General features: G+C 48.3%; 1 protein-coding gene across 4 annotated transcripts in view; it reads left to right on the forward strand.

The window, feature by feature from the left end:
- BGN (biglycan) overlaps positions 1–22,058 on the forward strand; it is a 107,793-nt gene that overhangs the window by 78,740 nt on the left and 6,995 nt on the right. For all 4 annotated transcript variants that reach the window (XM_053297576.1, XM_053297578.1, XM_053297577.1 and 1 more), the window contains 5 exons: positions 11,376–11,641; positions 18,832–18,944; positions 19,635–19,848; positions 21,568–21,678; positions 21,777–21,870. In XM_053297576.1, coding sequence (XP_053153551.1) covers positions 11,392–11,641; positions 18,832–18,944; positions 19,635–19,848; positions 21,568–21,678; positions 21,777–21,870 — 782 coding nt within the window. In that variant the 5' untranslated portion in view covers positions 11,376–11,391. The remainder of the gene's footprint in view (positions 1–11,375; positions 11,642–18,831; positions 18,945–19,634; positions 19,849–21,567; positions 21,679–21,776; positions 21,871–22,058) is intronic.

Below are 22,058 nucleotides of genomic sequence, written 5' to 3' on the forward strand. Positions count from 1 at the left end.
ACACGCACACATACACACACACACACACACACACACACAGCACCTGCCTCTTCCCCTGGATGGCCACAGAGGAAGGAAGGCAAAATGGGGCCATACTGCCCCCTTGCTTCCCTCCCTAATAGAAAAAGAAGGAAGGAGGGGAGATTTGGACAAAAAAAAAGGTATTACAAGTGTAATGGGGAAAGGAGGTGGGAAGGCAGGGGATGTTATTTAGTGCTCTGCTTCAGGCAGCAACATATCATGGGTTACTGCTGTTACTGCTACCAGACTGAAGCCCAATTCAAATGTTATGTACACAGGTACACAAATGTTATATACACACACCTGAACACAGGTACAGACATTCACACATTGTTTTCTTTTTTAAAAAATCATCCCTACCTGCCTCCTCCCAGATGACCAGAGCTTGCTCAGGGGTCTGCTGCTTGCGTGCCCACACAAACAGCGATCTTCAGCACTGAAATTGGGAAGTGGGTCCTCCAGCTTAAAAAATAAATAAATTTTAAAAAAATTAATAACATACACCTTTCCAAATTTGAACAAGTAGGCAAGATTTTACCATAATTTCTTTGATTGATCCAAAATATTAAATCTTGCCAAATCACACACAAAAAAAGAATATGGTTTTGATTGTCCCATATTCACACACTGAGGTGAGTCTCACAATCAGTGAGTCTCACAATCTCACAATCAGTGAGACTCACCTGAATGGGGTTTGCTGGGAGATAAGCCCGCTCTCCCTGCAGACAATCATTCCTGCAACTCTGGGCGGCCGGATCAGCCGCCCACACAACAGCCGACTCCATCATGGAGCCAGTGGGGGTTTCAGGGATCAGGGGCCGTGCAGCCCCTGGAAGCTCCAGGGTGCCCTGTGCGAGTGCGCGGGACATCTTGGAGAGACCCCCCAGGGCTGGGAGGCTCATTTCAACCTCCCAGCGGGGGTCTCCTCATGTGTTGCCGCAGCACGGAGCTGCGCCGTGGCAATACACGATCAAATAGACAGGGTTAGCAGAGCACTAACCTCGGCTAAGGGGAGGGGGAATTAGGAGGGTTTGCTGCTGGCAGCACACGATCCTCCAAAAGCGGGCTAAGCTCCCTTAGCCCACTTTTGGTGGGTCGTGAGAGTCTCCTCATTATGTTGAACAGGGGCACTGCAGTAGACTCCCAATCTGTACCATGCATTTGAGGGCCTCTACCCAAGTTCACTTTTAAAATAAACTTGTTTTATTTATTGTTAGATTTTTATACAACCTTTTATTAAAACTCAAGGTGGTTTAAAAAAACTTTCAAAACAATATAAAACAATTCTATTTATTTATTTATTTATTTATTTATTTATTTATTTATTTATTTGATTTATATACCGCCCTTCCAAAAATGGCTCAGGGCGGTTTACAATTAAAACAAACTTGTAAAACAGTTTGTAAAACAGTAAAACAATTACACAATAAAAATATTAAATTGGAATATAAAAATAAAAATCTAATTAAAAATTTAAAAAACATACACAATAAAACCATAAAATACAGAGCAGCAACAGCAACAACAACAAAAAGCAACACTCATATAAAAGCCTGGGTTAAAAGCCAAGATATCACTTGCTTTCTAAAAACAGTGATGGAGCCTGAGAAGCAGATGCCCACCCGGAGAGCATTCCAAAGCCCGGGGGCAAGAACTGCGACGGCCCTGAAGCTATTCCCACTATCAGTACGATCAGTATTCCCACGACCAGGGGAGCCTAGCCCGCTTTCTACTGATCGTGGGAACCACCAGGCTTGCGGGTGAGCCCGCTGCTCCCAAGGTGGCTAGCCCGCCTAATCCCTCCTCCCCTTAGATGAGGTTCATGGAGCGATTGCTCCATTAATCTCATTTATTTATTTATTTGCTCATGTGCTGCTGCAGCGCACAGTGAAACAAGAGTAGACCCCTGACTGGGAGGCTGCAGCCAGACTCCTGGTCTCGAGGGTCCCCCCTGGAATGCCCTGCACACTTGCGCGGGGCATCCTGGAACTTCCAGGGGCCAGGCAGCCCCCGATCTCCGCAGCCCCACCGGCTCCGTGATGTGGTCATGTGGTCATGGTCATGTGGGCGGCCGATTGGGCTGCCCAGGGCTGCAGGCATGATTGTCTGTGGTGAGAGTGGGCTGAGCCCCTTCTCCCCACGGACCCAGCAGAAACTCTTCTCACTGATAGTAAGCAGAGCTCCCTGTCTCGCATGCACAACAGCCAAGCCTCCCTTATTGTTTCCACTCAGAGTCCAATGACTTGTCAAGCGGGCGGGAAGCCATGGGAGCAGGCAGTCCCTCAAATATCCAGGGCCCAAACCGTTAAGGGCTTTAAAGGGCAAACGCAGCATCTTGAGTTGGATCTGGAAACAAACTGGCAGCCAATGTAGCTTTTTCAAAATGGACGTGATGTGCTCCCAGCGGGCAGCTCCAGATAAAATCCAAACTGCCACATTTTGAACTAGCTGCACTTTCCGAATATTCTTCAAGGGCAGCCCCACATAGAATGTGTTACAGTAATCCAGCCGTGACGTGACTAAGGCATGGAAAGGCGGGATATAAATCTAACAATAAAAATAAATATTTTTATGCTTGTGCTTTAATTTAATTTTTTTTAAATCACATTTGTTTGTATATTTTTTAGCTCGGTATTTTAATGTGTCTTTTTTATAATCTTGTTTTTAAGTTTTATTGTGAGCCGCCTTGGGATTTTCTTAATGAAAGGCGGAGTATAAATTTAACAACGATAAATGGGTATTTGCCTTCTCAAGAAAGGGACGTATTTGGCGCACTAGCCAAAGCTGTGCAAAGCCACCCTTGGCCACAGCCTCCACCTGAGCTTCCACAACACAAAAACATGGCAAGTGTACAGCCATCTGTATGCTCATACAACATGATGTCTGGCTTGACTGCTCCACGTTCCAAAATATGAAAAATTAAGTCCAGATTTTGTGGCAGAACCAGCCTATTGCATTTGCACCCATAGTGATTTTGGGGGAGCATTTGGAACCTGAAACTTGCTTACACTATTGAAGTCACTCTCAGTCCTGCCCTGCCTCCCTGCCTATGACTTGCTTTGACACTTTCTGCCTTGATTCCATCCACAATCCACCAGGTTCTGCTCTGACCACCCCATCTCTATCCCGGCTGGCAGGGGAGATCTATTCTTGAAATCGTAACTTGGCATCTTGACTTCCATGGGGGAGGGAGTTCAGTTTTCACAACCCTACTGTACATGACATCAGCTCACACCAGCCCTGCTTACTTACAGTAAAAAGAGAGGTGGAGACCCGATCAAGCCAGTCACTATGATCTCACCTCTCCAAACGTTGCCATCTGTAACTTACTACAATTTTCCACATCCAAACTTGGATGGGGGCGGGCGGGTGAGGTGGGGGAAAGAGAGAGAGACACTAACTAAATCTGTAGTGGGTTCTCTGCCTTTTCTGCCTACCTATTGCAGCCCAAAGAAGCCCTCAGGGCAGCTCCGGGGGGCAAGGGATGGGTCTCTCTATGACCACGACCGGCCTGGAGGCAGGCTAAAATAACTACTAAATTACAGCCCTGCTCGTTGCAGCATTGTGCAATTATAGGATGCCTGTTCGCTACCAGAATTCAGGCAAAGTCACGATTTTTTCTGGGTAGCTGTGAACGTATATAGCTACAAACGGTGCTCATTTGCTATGCGTCTATGCTCATGGGGTGGGTGGAAGGGAGAACAGGAATGACTTAACCCTACATTCATCTGTCTGGGTCTTGTGTGGCAGGGGCAGATAGGTCTTAGCTGTCTGGGTCCCACCAGCCTTATACTGAATCAGACCCTTGGTCCATCTAGCTCAGGATTGCCTTCACTGACTGGAGCAGCTTCTCCCAGGTTGCAGGCAGGAGCCTTTCCCAGCCCTACCTGGAGATGCCCGGGATTGAACCTGGGGCTTTCTACATGCAAAGCAGATGCTCTGCCACTGAGCTCCAGTCCCAACTCCTAGCAGGGAAGTCGATGACTGTAATGCCATTTAGCGTCAAATTACCCCAAGAGGCTGGCTATAGGGCAGTTCACATAACCATACACTGGGAAGGAGAAGAGGCCTGCCCAGTATGGGAGCTGCACGTTTTGCGTGCTGGGTAGGACCAGCACACCCTACCCAAAGTCCATCCACAGCTTCTGAACAAGGCAGGTGGAAATGTCACGCTACCCAGCTGAGGCTTGACAGACAATCAAGCTCCCCGCCTCCAACCTTGTTTTTATCTAACAAGCAATCGCAAAATGGGAGCACGTAAGGCTCCCAAACTGGGCAGGACTCTTCTTCTACCCAGTTTAGGGTCTTTTTGCCATAAGATTCATGTGGTGGTGAAAGCCCCATTATTCCAGGAGGGCAGTAATTCCCAAACTGTGTTTGCTTTGAGAGAACTGCTAGAGTGCCATGAAAAAAATGACACAATGAAGGGCTTCTATGAGCCTAAAGTGCTACCTGCTGAATCTCTGGTATGACACTCATGTCTATGGCCTTCCATCTTTCCCATCACCTGTCCACTAGCGGTGGGTAATTCTGACATGACTTGTGTCAGATGTGGTACAGTCATTCATTTTATATTTATTTATTGCATCTTTTTGTTTGCTCTAAAGGCAGAGACACAACAGAAGTACTTCCCCCTTTTCCTTTCAAAACAGAGGAAGAAATCTGGAAGAGAGGGAAGTGGTTCAGGATGAGGGGGTAGCAGAACAGAAGGCACCAAAGACCGTAGTACAGGGAAGGGGCTAAACAGCAGAGAGAGAGAGAGTCTGTGTCAAGGGGAGAGGGGAGAGGGGAGGAGAGAGAAGAAGGGAAGGGCTGCTGAGGCAGGAAGCATAATGGAAATAGAAAGATGCAATAATATAATTGTTGGGTATAAATAATTAGGTGTGTGTGGATAGATAGATAGATAGATAGATAGATAGATAGATAGATAGATAGATAGATAGATAGATAGATTTTTGTTTGTTCTCCCTACATCCCCACACCCTTTGAAGACTGCCTAGGACCCTAACATAGGGTAACCGGGAACCCTGACAACCACCTTGCACAGCCAGAGAGATGGATATACAGCGGGTATATCCACAAATAACAAAGAGTAATATTTATGGTGAAAATCACAGCATAAGCCCGAGCAACAATGGATACTTAAAGCTAGTGTGGGGTGTGTGTGTGTGTGTGTATAAATCAGCGGAGAGCTTAAATTCAAACTGAGGTCAAATCTTTGTTTTTCTTATATATCTACTAAGTTTTGAATTTGTCAGATACAAATATCCCACTGCTCTTCATAACAGCCCAGTTTCTCCTATATCTTACACCCTTTGATCGACGCTTTCCCTTATTCTATGTTTAGCACTATGAAGCTGTAGTAGCCACAGGCATGCTGAATCAAGAGAACATCTGTATAGAAATGCTCCAGAAAAGAGAGAAGAAAAGCAAGGCAAAAGAAGATGTGTGTGGTGGTAGGGATGTGCACGAACCTGTTGGCAGGCCTATACACAGACTGCCGAATAGTTTCGGAAGCCCTGCGTTCAAACAGGTTCAAACATGGGGGCGGGGGTCTCTTTAAGGCGCAGGGAGGGTGTTCTTACCTCCCGCACTGTGCTTCCCCTCCAGCATTGCATTAAAAATGTTTGGTGTGGAGCAGCTGTATTCTCTTTTGCCTCCCTGGTCAGCGTAATACTGGAAGTGGCATGCGCACACCACACACATACGCATGCACGTCATGCACACCCCTACGTGGTGGTGGTGGTGGTAAATGATAGCTGGCACTATAGTTGGAAATACTCCATCGAGGACTAGAATCTTGAAGACGAATGGGAGTCATTGCGAGGATTCAAGGAGAGATGTGAAGAAGTCCTAGTGGAAGAGAAATGTTAGTTTAAGCACAGTCAGGGAGAGATACAGTAGGAAAGGAGGGGAGGCCACCAAGACAGATGATACAGATGATGTAGGCCAGATGTGAGGTTAGGTTACTACATTATGAAGGAAGCCTTTTTAGCAGCCACATCAAAGAGAAAAAAGCTGCTTAAAGGCTGCTTGGATGTGGGAGGAGGAGAAGCGGAGGTGAAGATGACTCTGGTTGAATAATTGCTGCTGGGATTATTCTACCAATGGCAAAAGCCTCGACGTAAAAGAGTCCGAGAGAAGAACAAATGTAACTGGGTGGTAAATCACACTGCCACAAACTATCTTATTATGGCGAAGTGCACAAAAATAAGATGCTCCCTCACCAAAAGACAGGGCCTTTGTCCGCAAACGAGAGGTGGAGTCAGCGGAAGCCCCAAAGGCAAGGAGAAAGAACTGGCAGTGTGGAATACCAGGTAGACTCCCTCTTCTCTAGTGTCCCCGATACAAAGAAGTATTTGAGAAAGATTCGCCCTCAAATGCAGTTTCCCACTTGAAAAGATTGTGCTTGATATATGGGGTGAGGTGGGTGGGGTTCATGGCAGTGGCCAAAGCCTGCCTGCCTTCCTTTTGGGGTGCTATGGGCTGTGCACTGAAAGGAGCAAGTTTTGCTACAAGCAGATGTCCCTTACTAGCCCTCTCATGCGGGGTCCACCCCCTTCACTTCCTTTGCAACCAGAAAAGAGTCCGTTAACGTTTGCAAACAAGTCTTGGCAGGACCCGTTGGCATCCCCAGAGGGCCAATGTTACAGTGGTTTCTGGCCAGCTCTGGAGTCCTGGAGTGAATGGAGGACAGTTCAATGCAGCTGCAAGGTCTGACCCAGCCCTGGTGGGCCAGGCCACAGGCAGGAAGCCAGGCTGTTAATTCAGCCCCAGCCCATCTGGGCAGGGATGTGAAAGCTCTCTTGCACAATCAGTTGGGCAGTATGCTCTCTCTCTCTCTCTCTCTCTCTCTCTCCCTGCTGTTGCTCACCAGTGCCTCCTGGATTAGCGGTGCTGCTGTGTCACCCGCTCCACTCTGTTTCTGACTTACTGTCAATACCAACATAATGTGATGAAAAGTCAATAGAAAGATAAACTTTATTACAGTCTTTGGCCAGTACAGAAGCAAGAAGATGGTGGTGGGGAGCACAAAATCAGGTCCATACAATAATATAGCAACAATAACTTTATGGATATGGCTATCGGCCTTTACGAGAGCCCTAAAAACCTATTTGTTTGGCCTGGCCTTCCAAGGCTTGCAAAGTGTTGTTTTTTAAAAAAAAGTATTTCAATTGGTCTTAAATGGTTTTAATCATTTTTGAATTGTTTTAATATTGTTTTTAGCACTGTGTTTGAACTGTGGGTTTTGTGTATTTAAAAAAAAAGTTGTTGTACACTGCCCAGAGCCTTTGGATGGGGTGGTTTATAAATGTAATAAACAATCAGACAAACAAATAATATAAGTATAGTAGATTACTCCAGTAGATTGCTCATTAGATGCCGTCGTATATCTATATTATTAATTCTCCAAGACGGGCCATGTGTGGGGATGTGGTTGGAAGAAGGCGATTGGCTGACAGAGAGGGAGAGAGTCCCAGAGCAGCAGGGAGTTTTGCAGGGTGGCTGGAAAGCAGTTTGACAGTTGGCTTGGGGGCGCCGTGAAGCAGCAGGGAGCTCAGAGGCTGGGGGCAGCTTCGGGAGCTGGACAGTTGGCTCTGGGGAATGCGGGCGGCAAGCGGTTGGCTGAGCTGGGCTGTGAAGCGGCAGTGAGCAGGGAGCTTGGAGGCTGTCAGGCGAGCGGGCGACAGTCGCTGGCAGTGGCAGAGGAAAGCAAGGATTGTGAGACAGAGATAGAAAGACGGAGGACAGAGAGCATGAGCGAGAGACTTGTGAGGGGTGGCGAGAGCAAGAGAGAGCATTGAGGGGGTGGCGAGAGCGAACGAGAGCGTTGGGGGGGTGAGAGCGTTGGGGGGGTGAGAGTGAGCAAGAGCATTGTGGGGGTGGCGAGAGTGAGTGAGAGCGTTGTGGGGGTGGCGAGAGCAAATGAGAGCGTTGTGGGGGTGGGATGCCACAGGCTCAGTGCACAACCGCAAAGATGTTCTGTGCAGGGTCAGCTAGTTCATAACTATTACACAAAACTGAGCCATGTTATGAGTAACGTGGGCTCAATGGCCTGAAAAGAGAAATAAAATATATGCTTCATCTCCTCTGCCTGGTAGGTCCTTAATCGGGGTAAAATTAATGATTCATATGAATCCCTATAAAAATTACAGTATAATAAAACATGACCCACACCCTCTATGGCCTGTGTACTACATGGACAGTAACGTTCAGAATAAGGAATCCCACCATATCTACCATATAAAACTGCTGAAGGCAATACGTCAAAGCGGGCCAGTGCAAATGCTCGACGATATTTGGCAGTTATTAGGGCTTGACAATAATCAACTGGCTTGGTGCTAAAAGCAGGTCTCCATGATTTAAGTCATTTTGGGGCCTTACTTATCTCCTGTTGCCATTCCATATCCAATATTCTTTGCTTTACAGCCTTTTTTGCTTGTTCGTAACCCATGGCTTGCAGCACTTCAAGGGAAAAGCCACAAAAGCCAAGCTTTTCTTTAACAATTGAATTCCACTGTGATTGGAAACTATCTTCAGTGGGGCCAGACCCATTGGTGAGAATACCACCTTCAGCCAATCGTTAAGGGTGGTAATCCACACTCGAGTTCGTGATGGAAAGTCAGTTTTCATCAATATGCAGATGATACTCAGCTTTATATCTCTACCCCTGGCCAAACAGGTGATGCTGTCCATGTGCTGGCTCAGCGCCTGGAGGCTGTCAGGACCTGGATGGGCCAAAACAAGCTCAGGCTCAATCCCCTCTCCAAGACAGAGTTGCTCTTGTTCAATTTGCAGTCTGGCCAATTGCCGTGTGTGAGTTTATCTCTTGACAGGGTTGTGCTTCCCTTCAGAGAGACGGTTCGTGATCTGGGGGTCCTTCTGAACTCACGGCTCCTGCTTGAACAGCAGGTGGAAGCCGTGGCCACGGGTGCCTTTGGCCAGCTTCAGCTGGTTCGCCAGTTACAGCCTTTTCCTGACCAGCAGGCCCTAGCAAGAGTAACTCATGCCTTTGTTACCTCTCGTTTGGATGACTGCAACGTGCTCTACCTAGGGTTGCCTTTGAAAATGATTCAGAAGCTTCAACTAGTCCAGAATGCAGCGGCCTGCCTCCTCATGGGTGGCCGTAGATTTGATAGCATCACACCTCCTTTATGGTTGCTGCACTGGTTGCCTGTTTGCTTCCGGGTCCAATTCAAAGTGCTGGTTCTCACCTACAAAACCTTTATGGGCTTAGCACCTGTATATCTCTGGGATCGCCTCTCTCGGCCAGTTGTATCCCGTCCTGTGAGGTCTTCTCAGCTGGCCCTCCTTAGTGTCCCAGGCCCTGGTGCAGTGCGTGGTGCCTGGGCCCGTCGGAGGGCCTTCTCTATGGCCACTCCTCTTCTTTGGAACACCCTTTCCCCCCAGATGCATTCAGCCCCCTCCTTAATGGCTTTTAAGGGCCTTCTTAAGCCCTTTAATTTTTTTAAAAAAATTATTGCTATTGTCATTGTTATTGTTCACCACCTAGAATCTTTGGAGGAGAATCTTTATACAAGAAAATATGAATGAATGAATGAATGAATGATGAAGCGGTTGCATGAGCTACACGCCAGGAAATGCCCAGTTCAAATCTTGTCTCAACATGAGCTCAGTTGATGGCCTTATACAAGACTTTATTGCTTCAGCACCCCCACCCTGCCCCCAATCTGAAAGACAGAGAGGAAACATACAATTATACTTTGAAATATGGGGGGAAACACACAGTTATACTCTGAAATATGGAGGAAAACATACAATTATACTCTGAAATATGGGGGAGATGTACAATCATATGTTTCCCCCATATTTCAAATTGGGAGTAGATGGGAGGATGAAAGGATAATTGAATTAAGTTAGTATGTGAAAGGCTTTGAATGCTCTAAAGCACTATGTAAAATTGCTAAGCATTATGATGCATCAGAGACCCTTGGATTGCCTGGACTAAAACAGAAACAAAAACCTGCCCAGTGAGCAGGGCTATGCTTACTGGATGAAGGTGGGAATTCATTCATTCATTCATTCATTTATCAATCACACCTTTCAAGAAGCTCAGGGCTTCTTATATAAGGTTCTCTTCCCCTTACAGTCTTGTAAGTTAGGTTAGGCTGAGGACCAAAGTAGATGTGGTGGCCAGACCAGAGAGAGAGTGTGGGGGTCGGGGGGAACCCTCCTAACACTCTGTTACTTCATACACCTTCCCTCCCCTGCACTCCTGGTACCCTTGCTGGGCTGGGGTGAAAGAAAAAAGTGCCTGTGCAACAAAGCAAGGGGAAATAAGGCAGGAAAGGGGTTCAGGATCCTCAGTGGCTTCTAATATGGAGAGCCAGCATAGCATAGTGAGCCAGCATAGCATAGTGGTTAGAGTGTTGGACTAGGACCAAGAAGACCTGAGTTCAAATCCCCATTCAACCATAAAATTCACTGGGTGACTCTAGGCCAGTCATGTATCTCTCAGCCTAGCCTACCTCACAGGGTTGTTGTGAGGATAAAAATAACCATGCTCCTCGGAGGAATTTACATATAAATGTAAAAAATAATAATTAATAAAATAAATAGTAATAATATTAAAAGCAGAAATACACACACACACACACCGATCCCTTTATACATGTGTGCATAAGCCATGTAAATAAAAAAGCAAAGCTGTCATGTCTAAGTTTGACCCTCAGAGATAACTGGTCGAAAGCCACTCAGTAAGTTGCAGTGGCTGAGCATATTTATATATCTATTTTGATAATGCACAGTAAAGCAGTGCAGATAGTCCCTGTTTATGCAGACCTGGAGGGTCTTGTGTCTTTTTCAAGGCCAGTCTGTAGGGTTTTTGGCATCCTAGACAAAGTTTGACATTTCTGACCCCCACCACCCCCACCGCCCCAGGCAGAGAAGTGCAGAGTCCCAGCTTTGACTTGTCATGGCCTGGCCCAGCTCGACTTCTGCTCCCAACTTGTAAGGTGGAGGTCACTGAGGGGAAAGAGCTGAGCTTGGAGACTGCTTGACGCCCGCCCTTCCTCTATTGCTACCATCTCCCTCCCCCAGCAGTGCAGCAGCATTGCAGGTGGTGGTGGTGGTGTTTTGCCACCCACATCCCCAAAACTTGGCTACCGTATACTGTGTCACAGATTGGTGTGGCCCCTACACCCACCAAAACTTGTTTCATTTACTCGGGCAAGCAGCAGCACCCATGCCTCCCAGGAACTGGTGCCAAAAATAGTTGCTGCCCTAGGCAACCACCTAAGTCTTCCCCCGTCGTGGATGGGCTGGCCCCATCTTTTTTGTATCTCCTCCCAGCACCACCTGACCACTTTCTCTCTCGCTCTCTCTCCACCTAGCCTGGCAGCCCCTGCTATGGAACACCTCCTGCTGTTGATGCCCCTCCTGGGTCTGGTAAGCAGCAATCTGCCCTTCGTACAGAGAGGCTTCTGGGACTTCTCCATGGACGATCCCAATACCAATGTTGAAGAGGAGGAGGAGGCTTCGGGCATCTTCCCTACTTCGGGAGAGGCTGAGAAAGAAGATGACATCCCCTCTTTCTATCCGGGCCTTTGTCCCTTTGGCTGCCATTGCCACCTAAGGGTGGTGCAGTGCTCTGACCTGGGTGAGTGTGGTGGGCCCTGGGGCCAGGGGGTGAGGCTGTGGGATAGGATGCTGGAGGTCTCTGTCCCGTGAACGGGAGGGTCAGAAGGCATCATTGGGAAAGGTGAATAGTCAGGGGGAGCAAAAGAGGTAAACAATGCTGCTCTCCAAACTAGTATTTGAAAACGTGGATTAATACCACTTTGAAACGTATGGGGCAGGCCTCTTCTTCAAATTCCTATTGCAGAATTGGGGCCAAAGTGCATACTTTTTGATCTGCTCTTCTGTTACAGACAGACATAACTTTTGCAATGTATCTCCAAGCATGTTCACAGCATTTTGAGTCTCTTTGTGATATATGTCTGTCTCGACTGCCTTTGACAACCTGGCAGTGTTTTCTGCCCGAGGGCTAAATTGTAGTCACATGTAACTTTCCTCTGGCTTTAAAAAAATCTTTTTTAAAAGGAAAGCAGCCACAAGAATCTGCAACTGGGAATGAAAGTCAGGTAGATATAGAGGCTGTTCACACGAGCAGCCAAACCCAGACTGCCTGCCTCAGTTTGACTGCCCATGTGAAGCGCCAGGATCAGGGCAAATCCCAGCACTGCCTATCCCACAAACCCGAGTTTTCAGCTTGGGCGTTAACCTGGGTTAAAGAGCACAGGCATTCCCTTTACCCCAGGCACGGCATCGTGTGTGTGCTCAGGCTTTATACAGATCGAGCACACAGAGTCAGGTGCCTAGAGTGCCTGACCCACGGGGGAATCCCACAATGCACTGCGCTGCTCGCTTGGTGCATTTTGGGATTTCTGGAGGACGGGGCTCATTTTCCTGGCCTCCAGTGATCCACACTGCTTGGAGCAGTGCAGATTGTGTGGACACATGATGGCATGCCAAAGCGGAAATTGTTGTTCGTCTGGGGGGGAAGTAGGTTCTTCCCTGTCTCCCCCTGCCACCCGCCCTCCCCGCCCCTCTCTTGGTTGTGTGTACGGCCTTAGAACGTGGCTTCACCCTCTACTGGATGTTTGTTGTCCTTCAGATGGGCTGAAGGCCACCTGTAAAATGGAAATGGGAAAAACAAAACAAAACCAGTTGCCTGTTTCATTGGATTGTTGTGAGGATCAACACCTTAATTACAAAGTAACCCCCAAAGGGAGTGCTTTGTGAAGGCCAAATGGGCTGCTGAGTGAACAGTTGTGAACTGACTAAAAACAGAGAACTCTTTCCTTCTTCCCTAATCGCCGCTGCGTTAGGGCATTTCTCTAGTTTTCAAGTTGGGAGAAGGTAGAGATGTTCCACATTTTAAAATGGTCTCTCCTTGTAGGTAATGCTCAGCTATGCCTGAACACCATGTGCTGCATACTGTAACTGTGATGGTGCCAACTCCCCCGACCCCCACCAATTAACAGTCCATGTACTTTATGTAGTCTACCATGTAGTCTGAGAAACATCCTTCCCTGGCAGCATGGATACAGGCTTGTTTGTGGCCAATCAGTCACATGGGAGCCACACGACTCAGCATACCCTGTTTGAAAACAACGTTCGAATAGCGCCATGGGGGCAAGATTGCTGCCCACACACCAGCTTTGCCACAATGCAGCGCACTTCATTTAAGCCAGAGCTGAGCCTAGAATCTGTGCTCAGTGCCGGGACTCAGGTCTGTGAGCAATGAGTTCAGAGAGTGCATCCCCTTTACCACCATGGAACCACAGACGCCCTCCCTCCCTCCTGCCCCACTGGGATTAGGAGGCGGAGCTTCCAGGGTCAGGGAAAAGGGAACTTCCAGCCAAGCTTGGGGCCTCAGCGTCTTTCCTTTTTAGAAGTTGGAGGAGCTATACTTCAAATTTGTCAGCCAAGGAAGACAGAAAACGCAGCTGGATTGGATGTATATATGCCGAGCTCTGGTTCCTTGATGGGTGTGTGTGTCTGTGTATGTGCGCGCTTGGCAATTGTTTCCTCCACTCTGCAGCAGAGATGCTGCTTGGCAGTGCTCAGAATCTTTGTGTCCTCTCAGCCCTCTACAGATCAGACTGGCAGCCTGCCTGCTGCAGCTCAGCCGGCTGATGTGCCGCCCTGACCTTTTCTCCCTCCAGTCGGACTCAATGGCGGGCAGGACGTCCCGCACTCTCTCCGCATCAAGTGCGATTGGGATGTGCAAACATTCCTGCGGCCGAGATGCGGAGGGATTCCTGCCCCCCACCCTGCCCCCATGAGAGGATGCTGCCTGTGTTGGGTGATGCCAGGTAGAGGGTACCACATCATAAGGCCATCAGGACCGCTATCCTGAAACCAAGGTAGACAGGCTGAGTCCGCTTTTGCCCTGTTTCTCTGAATGAGTCGCCAGACAGTGCCACCTCCCAGGGTCCAGATCAACCATCTACCCAGGAACACAGCCCGGCGAGTGGGCTCCTCTGATGTGAGAGCAGGACCAAACCGGACAGTTCTTTACAAAGCAGAGAGGTGTGGGGCAGATTTAAAGCACAGCCTGGGCAACTGGGTAAGGGAAGCCGAACCCTTCTGCTCTCAGAGGAACACAGGAAGCTGGCTTATACCTTGCCAAACCACTGGCCCATCGAGCTCGGTATTGACGACAGGGCGACACAGCTTCAGCCCTCCTGCAGAGGTGGGACTACAACGCCCATCATCCCTATCGTCCATTGTGGTTAGGGGTGATGGGAGTTGTAGTCCAGCCACAACTGGGGGACTTCAGTGGTGCAGGCCTGGTCTACACGGACTGGCAGCAACTCTCCAAGGTCTCAGGCCGGAGTGTCTCCCAGCCCTACCTGGAGAGGCTGCCGGGGGCTGAAACCTGGAAGCTTCTTCATGCCAAGCAGATGCTCCACCGCTGAGCGGCAGCCCCATCGCCTCTCCCTGCTTTCCTCTCTGGCCTTGCTTCTCTTCTGCTGTTTTCCTGGCCGGGGCTGCTTCCCTTCACAGGACCCCATCAAAAGAGAAACAGCCAGGAGAAGAAGGGGCATGGGAAGGGGACGGTTGGCGGGGAAAGGATTCAGCTCCCCTGCTCCGCAGTCCATGCTTTGCTTTCTCTCTTCACCCCATCCTGCTGTATAGGGGGTCTGTCGGGATGCAGTTCCACCGCGGACCTGATTTGGCCTTGCATAGGACAGATTCCTTCATTTATAGTCTTCAAAGGGGATCTTTGAGGGCAGGGCTGTGGCTGGACTACAACTCCCACCATTCCTGACGATTGGCCACTGTGGCTGGGGATGTTGGGGAGTTGTGGTCCAGCAGGAGCCGGAGGGCCAAAACTGTGCAGCCCGGTTTGAGGGGTTGAAGAGCAGGCTCTGAAAAAGGGTGCCTCAGCTGCTGGAAACTTCAGGAAACTGCCAGTAGTGCTTGGGAGGGTATCAGATGCAACCGACTTCTGTCTGTGGCTTTCCCTGCTAGGTCAGTCTGGTACGTGGCAGAAGCAAAGGAGGCTTACAGTGCCTTTGGACCTCTCAAATAAAATGCAGTGTCCATGCAAGACAACCCAGTGCCAGCACACCCCTTCTGAAGGCATGCAGCAGACCACTGATCCCTGTAGCAGGGATTTCCAGAGGCTGTTGACTGCCTGCAGCTCCCAGCATCCCCAGCTGCAATGGCCTTGTGGGGGATTATGGGAGTTGTAGTCAACAGCATCTGGGGATTCCTCTTAAACATGGATGCCTCAGGGCAGCAGTAACAACAGCAATGGAGGCATTATGCCTGCAGTGCCAATTCCGTGGCACAGCTGTGTGTCACGCTCCGCCAAGGTGCAACTAAGCAAAAGTATTCTGCATTGTATTAATCTCTTGCACACTGACACAGAGCCACTCCTAGGGTGAGGTGCTGAAGGAGACACAGAGTGGTGTCCCTTTCCTGTCAGCACTTACTATGATTCCATCACACTGCTGGGTATCTCCCTGCCATCTCCTCAAATCCTGGGCTGGTGGGAATATGGAAGGGCACAGCTCTGTGATGTCATTGCATCACATATTAGTGCAATACTGGACGCTGTGAGGAGAAGAGGAGACAAAGAGACACACAGCTTCTTGTCTCTCACGGCATCCAGTCCGGTCCTGAATCTGTCCCACATTTTGCATCAAACCCTGATCTTAAGATATTTGCAGTATTCTACCTCCCTCTACTGGTCCCTATGCTAAATGACAGCTAGAAAATAAATGCTTGTTCTTGCTTGCCCTGTTGCACAGATTTAGGATCCATGAAGGAAGTTTAAACAAAAAGATGTTTTTAAACAGACCAAGCAAATTGTTGTTGTTTTTTAAAAGCATTTTTTAGGGGTCATTAGTTGGAAGTTGTGAGTTGATGGTTCCATGACCCTGCTACGTTAGCCAACTGTGACTAAGGGTACTTCTACACAGAGGTTTGTTCCATCACGCACACCAACCGTTGTGGGGGACTTGGCAGTACATTTAGAGAATATTCTCTCCTTATGAAATCTTGTGAAACCTTCATCCTATGTTGAATCCGTCCTGCTCCTGGGAAACACCAATTTCATTTAAGGCCACTTTTTCCGACTTGAAAACTCCGGGGAGGAAATGTATGGGATGAGCAAACATGTATACGGACCATAGTGCAACCTGTCTGGGTCTGCGGAAGAGTGATTTTCTGCTTAGGAGGGCTGGCTTCCAAGACCATGCCCAGCCCCACCTCTTCCACACCTAAGCACATCTTGGCCATTGTGCTACTTGATTTCTGATCATCCCCCTTTGCAGTTCTTGTACTTTAAACTGGGGCCAATTCTACTACTGTGCAAAACCTCATGGGGGTCCCAGGGCTAGACTGTGGGCTGCTCCTTCCCCAGATGGAAAGCTCCCTCAACCTTGTTCCTGCCCAGGAGCCTGGCTGTTGGCCTCTTCCTGGCCCTGCTGCTTCCCACCCACCTGATCTTCTCCAGACTTGTCAGAGACAGTTTGCAGAGGGTGGATTCTCTCCCCGTAATGGTCACAGCTGGGAGAGTTTCACCTATCTATAACTTGCCCTGGACTCCTCCAGATGGAGGTTTATTCTAACTTCAGCACAAATTCTGATGGGAGATGTAATGAGCTGTCCACTTGGCATTGAAGAACATCACGTAAGTTCTTAGTGCCATCTATTGACAGTCTATGAAAAAACCATGTCCTTTTCAAGGCAGGAAACAGTGCAGGAGAACCTTGTTATACGTGGATTCTATATCCATGGTATTCGTGGGTGTCTAATTGACATCCAGTTTCGGTAGCTGTGGATATTAAAGAGTTAAAACCCATGTATCCGCAGTTCCTAGAAGGCTGGAAATGGAGGGCCAAGGCCCTCCATTTTGTCACCAGGAGCCATTTTGTGGTTTGTTTCTTGGGGGGGGGATTTCCCCCACAATTTTTTGCAATTTGGGGGGACATTTGACAGTCTGAGGGGCATTGCAGGCACAAGAAAGGCACAAGGAGACCCCACAGAGCAATGTATAGTGCCCCCCCCATGTTTTTTGCTGGTTTTTTGCCATTTCCCACCTATTTTCTGAATAAAACAAACTTTTTCACATCCCCCCCCAGTTTGGGGAACATTTTGCGGTCGGGGGGCATTGCTAGGCACAAGGAGACCCTGTGGAGCACACTACAGTCATTCTTTTGCTTCCTCCCTTTTTTCTTTTGCATTTGTACAACTTTTTTGTGCATTCTGGAACCAACCAGCCCCCCTTTCCCCATAGGAATAATGCCTCATTACTCACGGTGGTAGGTGAGGAACGGAACCCCTGTGAGTAATGAGGTTCTCCTGTATTGACAAGGCATGACTTTTTCATGGATCATCAGCAGATGGCGCTAAGAATTTACGCAACGTACTTCACCCTCATGTGGATGTCTCCTTACATCTCCCATTGGAATCTGCACCGAAGTTGGAAGAAATTACCATCTGGAACAGTCCCCAGTTGCTGCTGCGCAAGCAAGGAGGATGACCCAGGGACTTCGGGGAGAAGGGATCTTCAAAAGGTCACTTCCCCTCTGTCCTTTCTGTATTAACACTGGATCTCCATAGCTGCCAGGTGGCTGGAGAGCTTGAGCTGTAGTCCTCACTGAGGAGCAGCAACCAGGGAAACCTGCCCATGGCTCAGAGCCTCGCCCCGTCGTGCCACCTTGTGATCTGCCTGCTCTCCAGGCAGTGGCAGCAGCAGCTTCCGTTCCTCCCAGCAGCTTATTTTATTTTAAATGAGCACCTTTCAGAAGTTGCACCGATTAAACAGAAAATTAGAACAGAAATAAAAAGAAGGCAACGAACTCGGCAGCCAATCGATGTATGTTTCCGTGGCAGTAAATCCCGCTATGTTCAATGAGGCTTAGTCGCAGGAAAGGGCACATGGGATTGCAACCAAGTTGCTAAAGGTGACAGTTCCATGGGATGAAACTCTTTGAAGACGTGATTAATGCCTGAGCAGCAACAATGCTCAGAGAACCAGGAGACGGTGAACCTGGTTTCTTCCATTCCGAGCTCCTTGGGCGTCTTGGAAGGCGGAGGTGGGGGAGATGCTGTAGAAGTGCGATAAAGTGGAAATGCAGAATAACAGATGTTAATAACTTTAAAAGCCAGACTCAGTAGGGACAAGGGAGGGACCGATGGCCAACTGGGCACCTTCTGCCCCCTACTGTTGACAGAAAACGGTGACATAAGCACAGAAAATAAACGCTCTAGAATTGCTTTGTGTGAAAACTCCTTTCCTCTTCTGCACAGCTTAATGTGGAAACACATTAAGTAAGTGGGAAAGAGTCTTCCATCTGGAAGTGCCCTGACTGTAAGAGCTTATACTTGAAGGAACAATTACCCATGCACAAAAGTACATGAGCATTATATGCTTGTGAGAGGCTGATGCCATATAGTATCATGTTCACAATCTTGTTTGCAAGCATGTTTTGGCTCATTTGTTTGGCTTGGCTGGCCTCTAAACTGGGCTGGCTCTCAGCAACTGCCCAGCCAAGAGTTGGCCTGACCACACTAGCCACCCCAACAGCTGCTTGACACATCAATATTTTTAGGGGAGCCAATAGAAGCAGCAGTGCCACCATCTGAGAGTCAGCAGTCCAGAATTCCCTGGGGCATTGCAAGGCATTCTGGGAGGCATCTCTCCTGCTGCATGATGCAAGGCATACACTTCTCAGGCTAGTCTGGGACCATCTTTGCAGTGATCTAGCCTGACCAATTTAACCTGTCCTAAACTTGTTCGTCCACCTTGACTCTAACCCTCTCTAGGTCTCAAGGAAGTGCCGAAAGAGCTCTCGCCGGACACCAGTTTGCTGGACCTGCAGAACAACCAGATTACCGAGCTGCGCAAAGATGACTTTAAGGGGCTACACCATCTATATGTACGTAACACAAAAGCTCAATCTCATCCTTTCCTTATGATGTCCACTTGCAGAAGAGACAGGATAGCCAGGAGGTTCTGTTTCGAGTGCGTGCACATCCCAACTCTACCAGCAGAGGGCCCTGTAGAAAGCAGGTTGGGCACAGGTTATGAGAGATGAATCCTCTCCCACTTAAAATGTGCTTTTGGGAGTGGGGCAAGAGATGTGGAACCTGCACCCACATTTTTCACATTGGTTCCCTGCAGGGAGAAACACTCTCTCCAGTCTCCTCATGCAATTATCCCTCATCTTCCCACAGCCAAGTCAATTTCTGAGCTGGATATCTTATACTGAGTCAGACCATTGGTTGGTCTACTCCAGTATTAGCTCCTATCACTGGTATAGTTCTCCAGGGTCTTCTGCAGAGATCTTCCCCAGCTTTGCTACTCAAAACCCTTAAGCGGAGATGCCAGGCATTGAGTATGAGATCTTATCTCTAGAGAAGGCTCTACATCTCAGCTATGGTCCCCTTCCTACTCTGCCCCTTTCTGGAACAGATTGGGTAAAAGGGCCTCATGAAGTCTTTTTCAGTGCTCCTTCCTGGGGAACTGGGACTGCTGTCTTGACAATGGATTCCACCCCCTTCCACTTATGTATACACAAATCTGCTCCCCCTGCCCTCATGTGGTCTCTCTTTGTTTGTGGCTGTAGGCCCTGGTATTGGTGAACAACAAGATCTCCAAGATCCATCCAAAGGCCTTCAGTCCCCTGCACAAGCTGCAGAAACTCTACATCTCCAAGAACAACCTGGTGGAGATCCCTCCTAACCTGCCCCCCTCCTTGGTTGAACTCCGCATCCATGACAACAAGATCAAGAAGATCTCCAAGGATGTCTTTAATGGGCTCAACAACATGAATTGCATTGGTGAGACCAGCAACATTCTACCAGGCTGATATCCATTATGCTTTCCTCCAGACATGCTTCTCCCACTCCAAGGATTAATAGATTCTGCCACTCCAAAGAAGATTGATAGGGACAACCCATCCCTTAACCCCCAAGGTTAAGGTCAGGTTACTAGGCCAATGTAACACAGTGCTCCCAGTATGACCAGAGTTTGGAAGTGCAAAGGCAGGGCAGCAATTTGTTTTCCAGAGGCCAGCAGGCTGACCTACGTGCTGTCCTAATGTGCCCTTGGGGCATCTATTCCAGCTTTTGCGAAGGAGCATGAAAAATTAAAAGGAGACAGCCAGGGGATTGGGGAATGTCCCCTTGTTTTGGTTCAACACTAGTTATTTGTTCCTGTTCATTTTCTCTGGAATGATTCCCTCTCATCATGTCTCCATGCTAAGCCAGGGACTGTGTGTTCCAGGGTCCTCTGGGGATCTTCAGAAGCTTATAAGGGGGCGGCTTAATCAGAACAGTGATGGAAGGCAAGCTTCCCTGAAAGACTTTGCACACACCTAGTTCACCCAGACCAGCATGAGGCCCCAAAGGTCTGGCTGCTGCTTTGCAAGAACTGTGTGTGTATTCTAGAACACACTTCAGAACTGCCTGTCAGGCACAGGGGTTCCATGGTGGATGAGTTGAAGTGGAAAATGACCCCTGAAGGTGGGACATTTGAAAGCCCCTGTTCTACATGTCAGTGGCTGATGTCATGATGAAATTACTCACTATCAGTAGTACTGCTCTGGAGTTACTCTACAGAACAATAGGACCTCCTCTAGTAAATTTTGCCAGGATGTCAGCCACTGAGTTTAGTAGTTTCTTTTCTTTCCTTTTCCTTAGAAAACTCCAAACCCTGCTATTTTTATATTTTATTTTATTTATTGTTGCATTTCTATACCGCCTTTCGTTAAAAGACAACCCCAAGGCTAGTCTTCAGCCAGTAGGTTCCCAGAATAGCTTACACAAGTTGAAAACAAAAATAGCAATAGCAATAGCAATAGCACTTACATTTATATACCGCTCTATAGCCGAAGCTCTCTAAGCGGTTTACAATGATTAGCATATTGCCCCCAACATTCTGGGTACTCATTTTACCGACCTCGGAAGGATGGAAAGCTGAGTCAACCAAAATTACAATAAAACAGCAGAAATGTGTACTGGGAGGGGACACTGCATTTTTAAAAAGGAGGAGGAGGAGGAGGAGTAGGAGTAGGAGGAGGAGGAAAATTAGGTTGGTGCTATAGGAGACAAAACCCAACAGGTCAAAGGCTAGCAGCATCTCATTGTGTCTTGTGCTGGGACCTCCAAGTAGTCTGCACTCTGACATTAAGTGGGTCACACAATGGCACCACCACCACCATTTTCTTCTTCTTGTCGTTTAGCTTATTTTGTAAAAAGAGAGAGGGAGAGACCACCAAGTGCAAAGCAGGATGGTTTGCCTACTGTGCCTCTAACAGTTGTGGAGCAGGGGTGGCATCCACAGGGGCAGCTTTTCTGATGCTGAAAGCCCCTCTTTTGCCCATGGCAAGAGCCCTACTGCCTTGCATCTGGTCACCCTAGAGAGACAAGGAAAAAGATGGGCATAGGCAATAGACTATATCAAATTGGTCCCGTGTTGCAGCTTGGGAGTAAAGGTGGGTCTGCATCTGATAAGGCTGAAGACTATTGTTGTACATGACATGGCTTCTCACCTCACAGAGATGGGCGGGAACCCTCTGGAAAACAGTGGGTTTGAACCTGGTGCCTTTGATGGCCTAAAGCTGAACTACCTGAGAATCTCAGAAGCAAAGCTCACTGGTGTACCCAAAGGTAAGGTATTACTCCTCCACCATTACCTCATCATCGCAACACCCCCCTCCCAGCTTCTCTCAACTATTAATTTAATCTTCTTGTACCTTCCCGACCAGATCTGCCAGAAACCCTAAATGAGCTCCATCTGGACCACAACAAGATCCAGGCGATTGAATTAGAAGATCTGATCCGCTATTCCAAAGTCTACAGGTAACTTGAGTAGGAAAGTAATGAGTACTTATAGCCAAGTTAGGGAACCCCACAGATTGGGACCACGGGAGGAAATAAGAATAAAGCCCCACCCCCACCCCAAACACCCCACCATGGTCCTAGTCCATGAGGGCCCCAATCCAGCTGCTGTTGATGAAATAAAAATCAAGGCTGTCTGGGCTAATGAT

Source organism: Hemicordylus capensis, chromosome 2 (assembly GCF_027244095.1).
Source record: "Hemicordylus capensis ecotype Gifberg chromosome 2, rHemCap1.1.pri, whole genome shotgun sequence".
NCBI classification, from domain to species: domain Eukaryota; kingdom Metazoa; phylum Chordata; class Lepidosauria; order Squamata; family Cordylidae; genus Hemicordylus; species Hemicordylus capensis.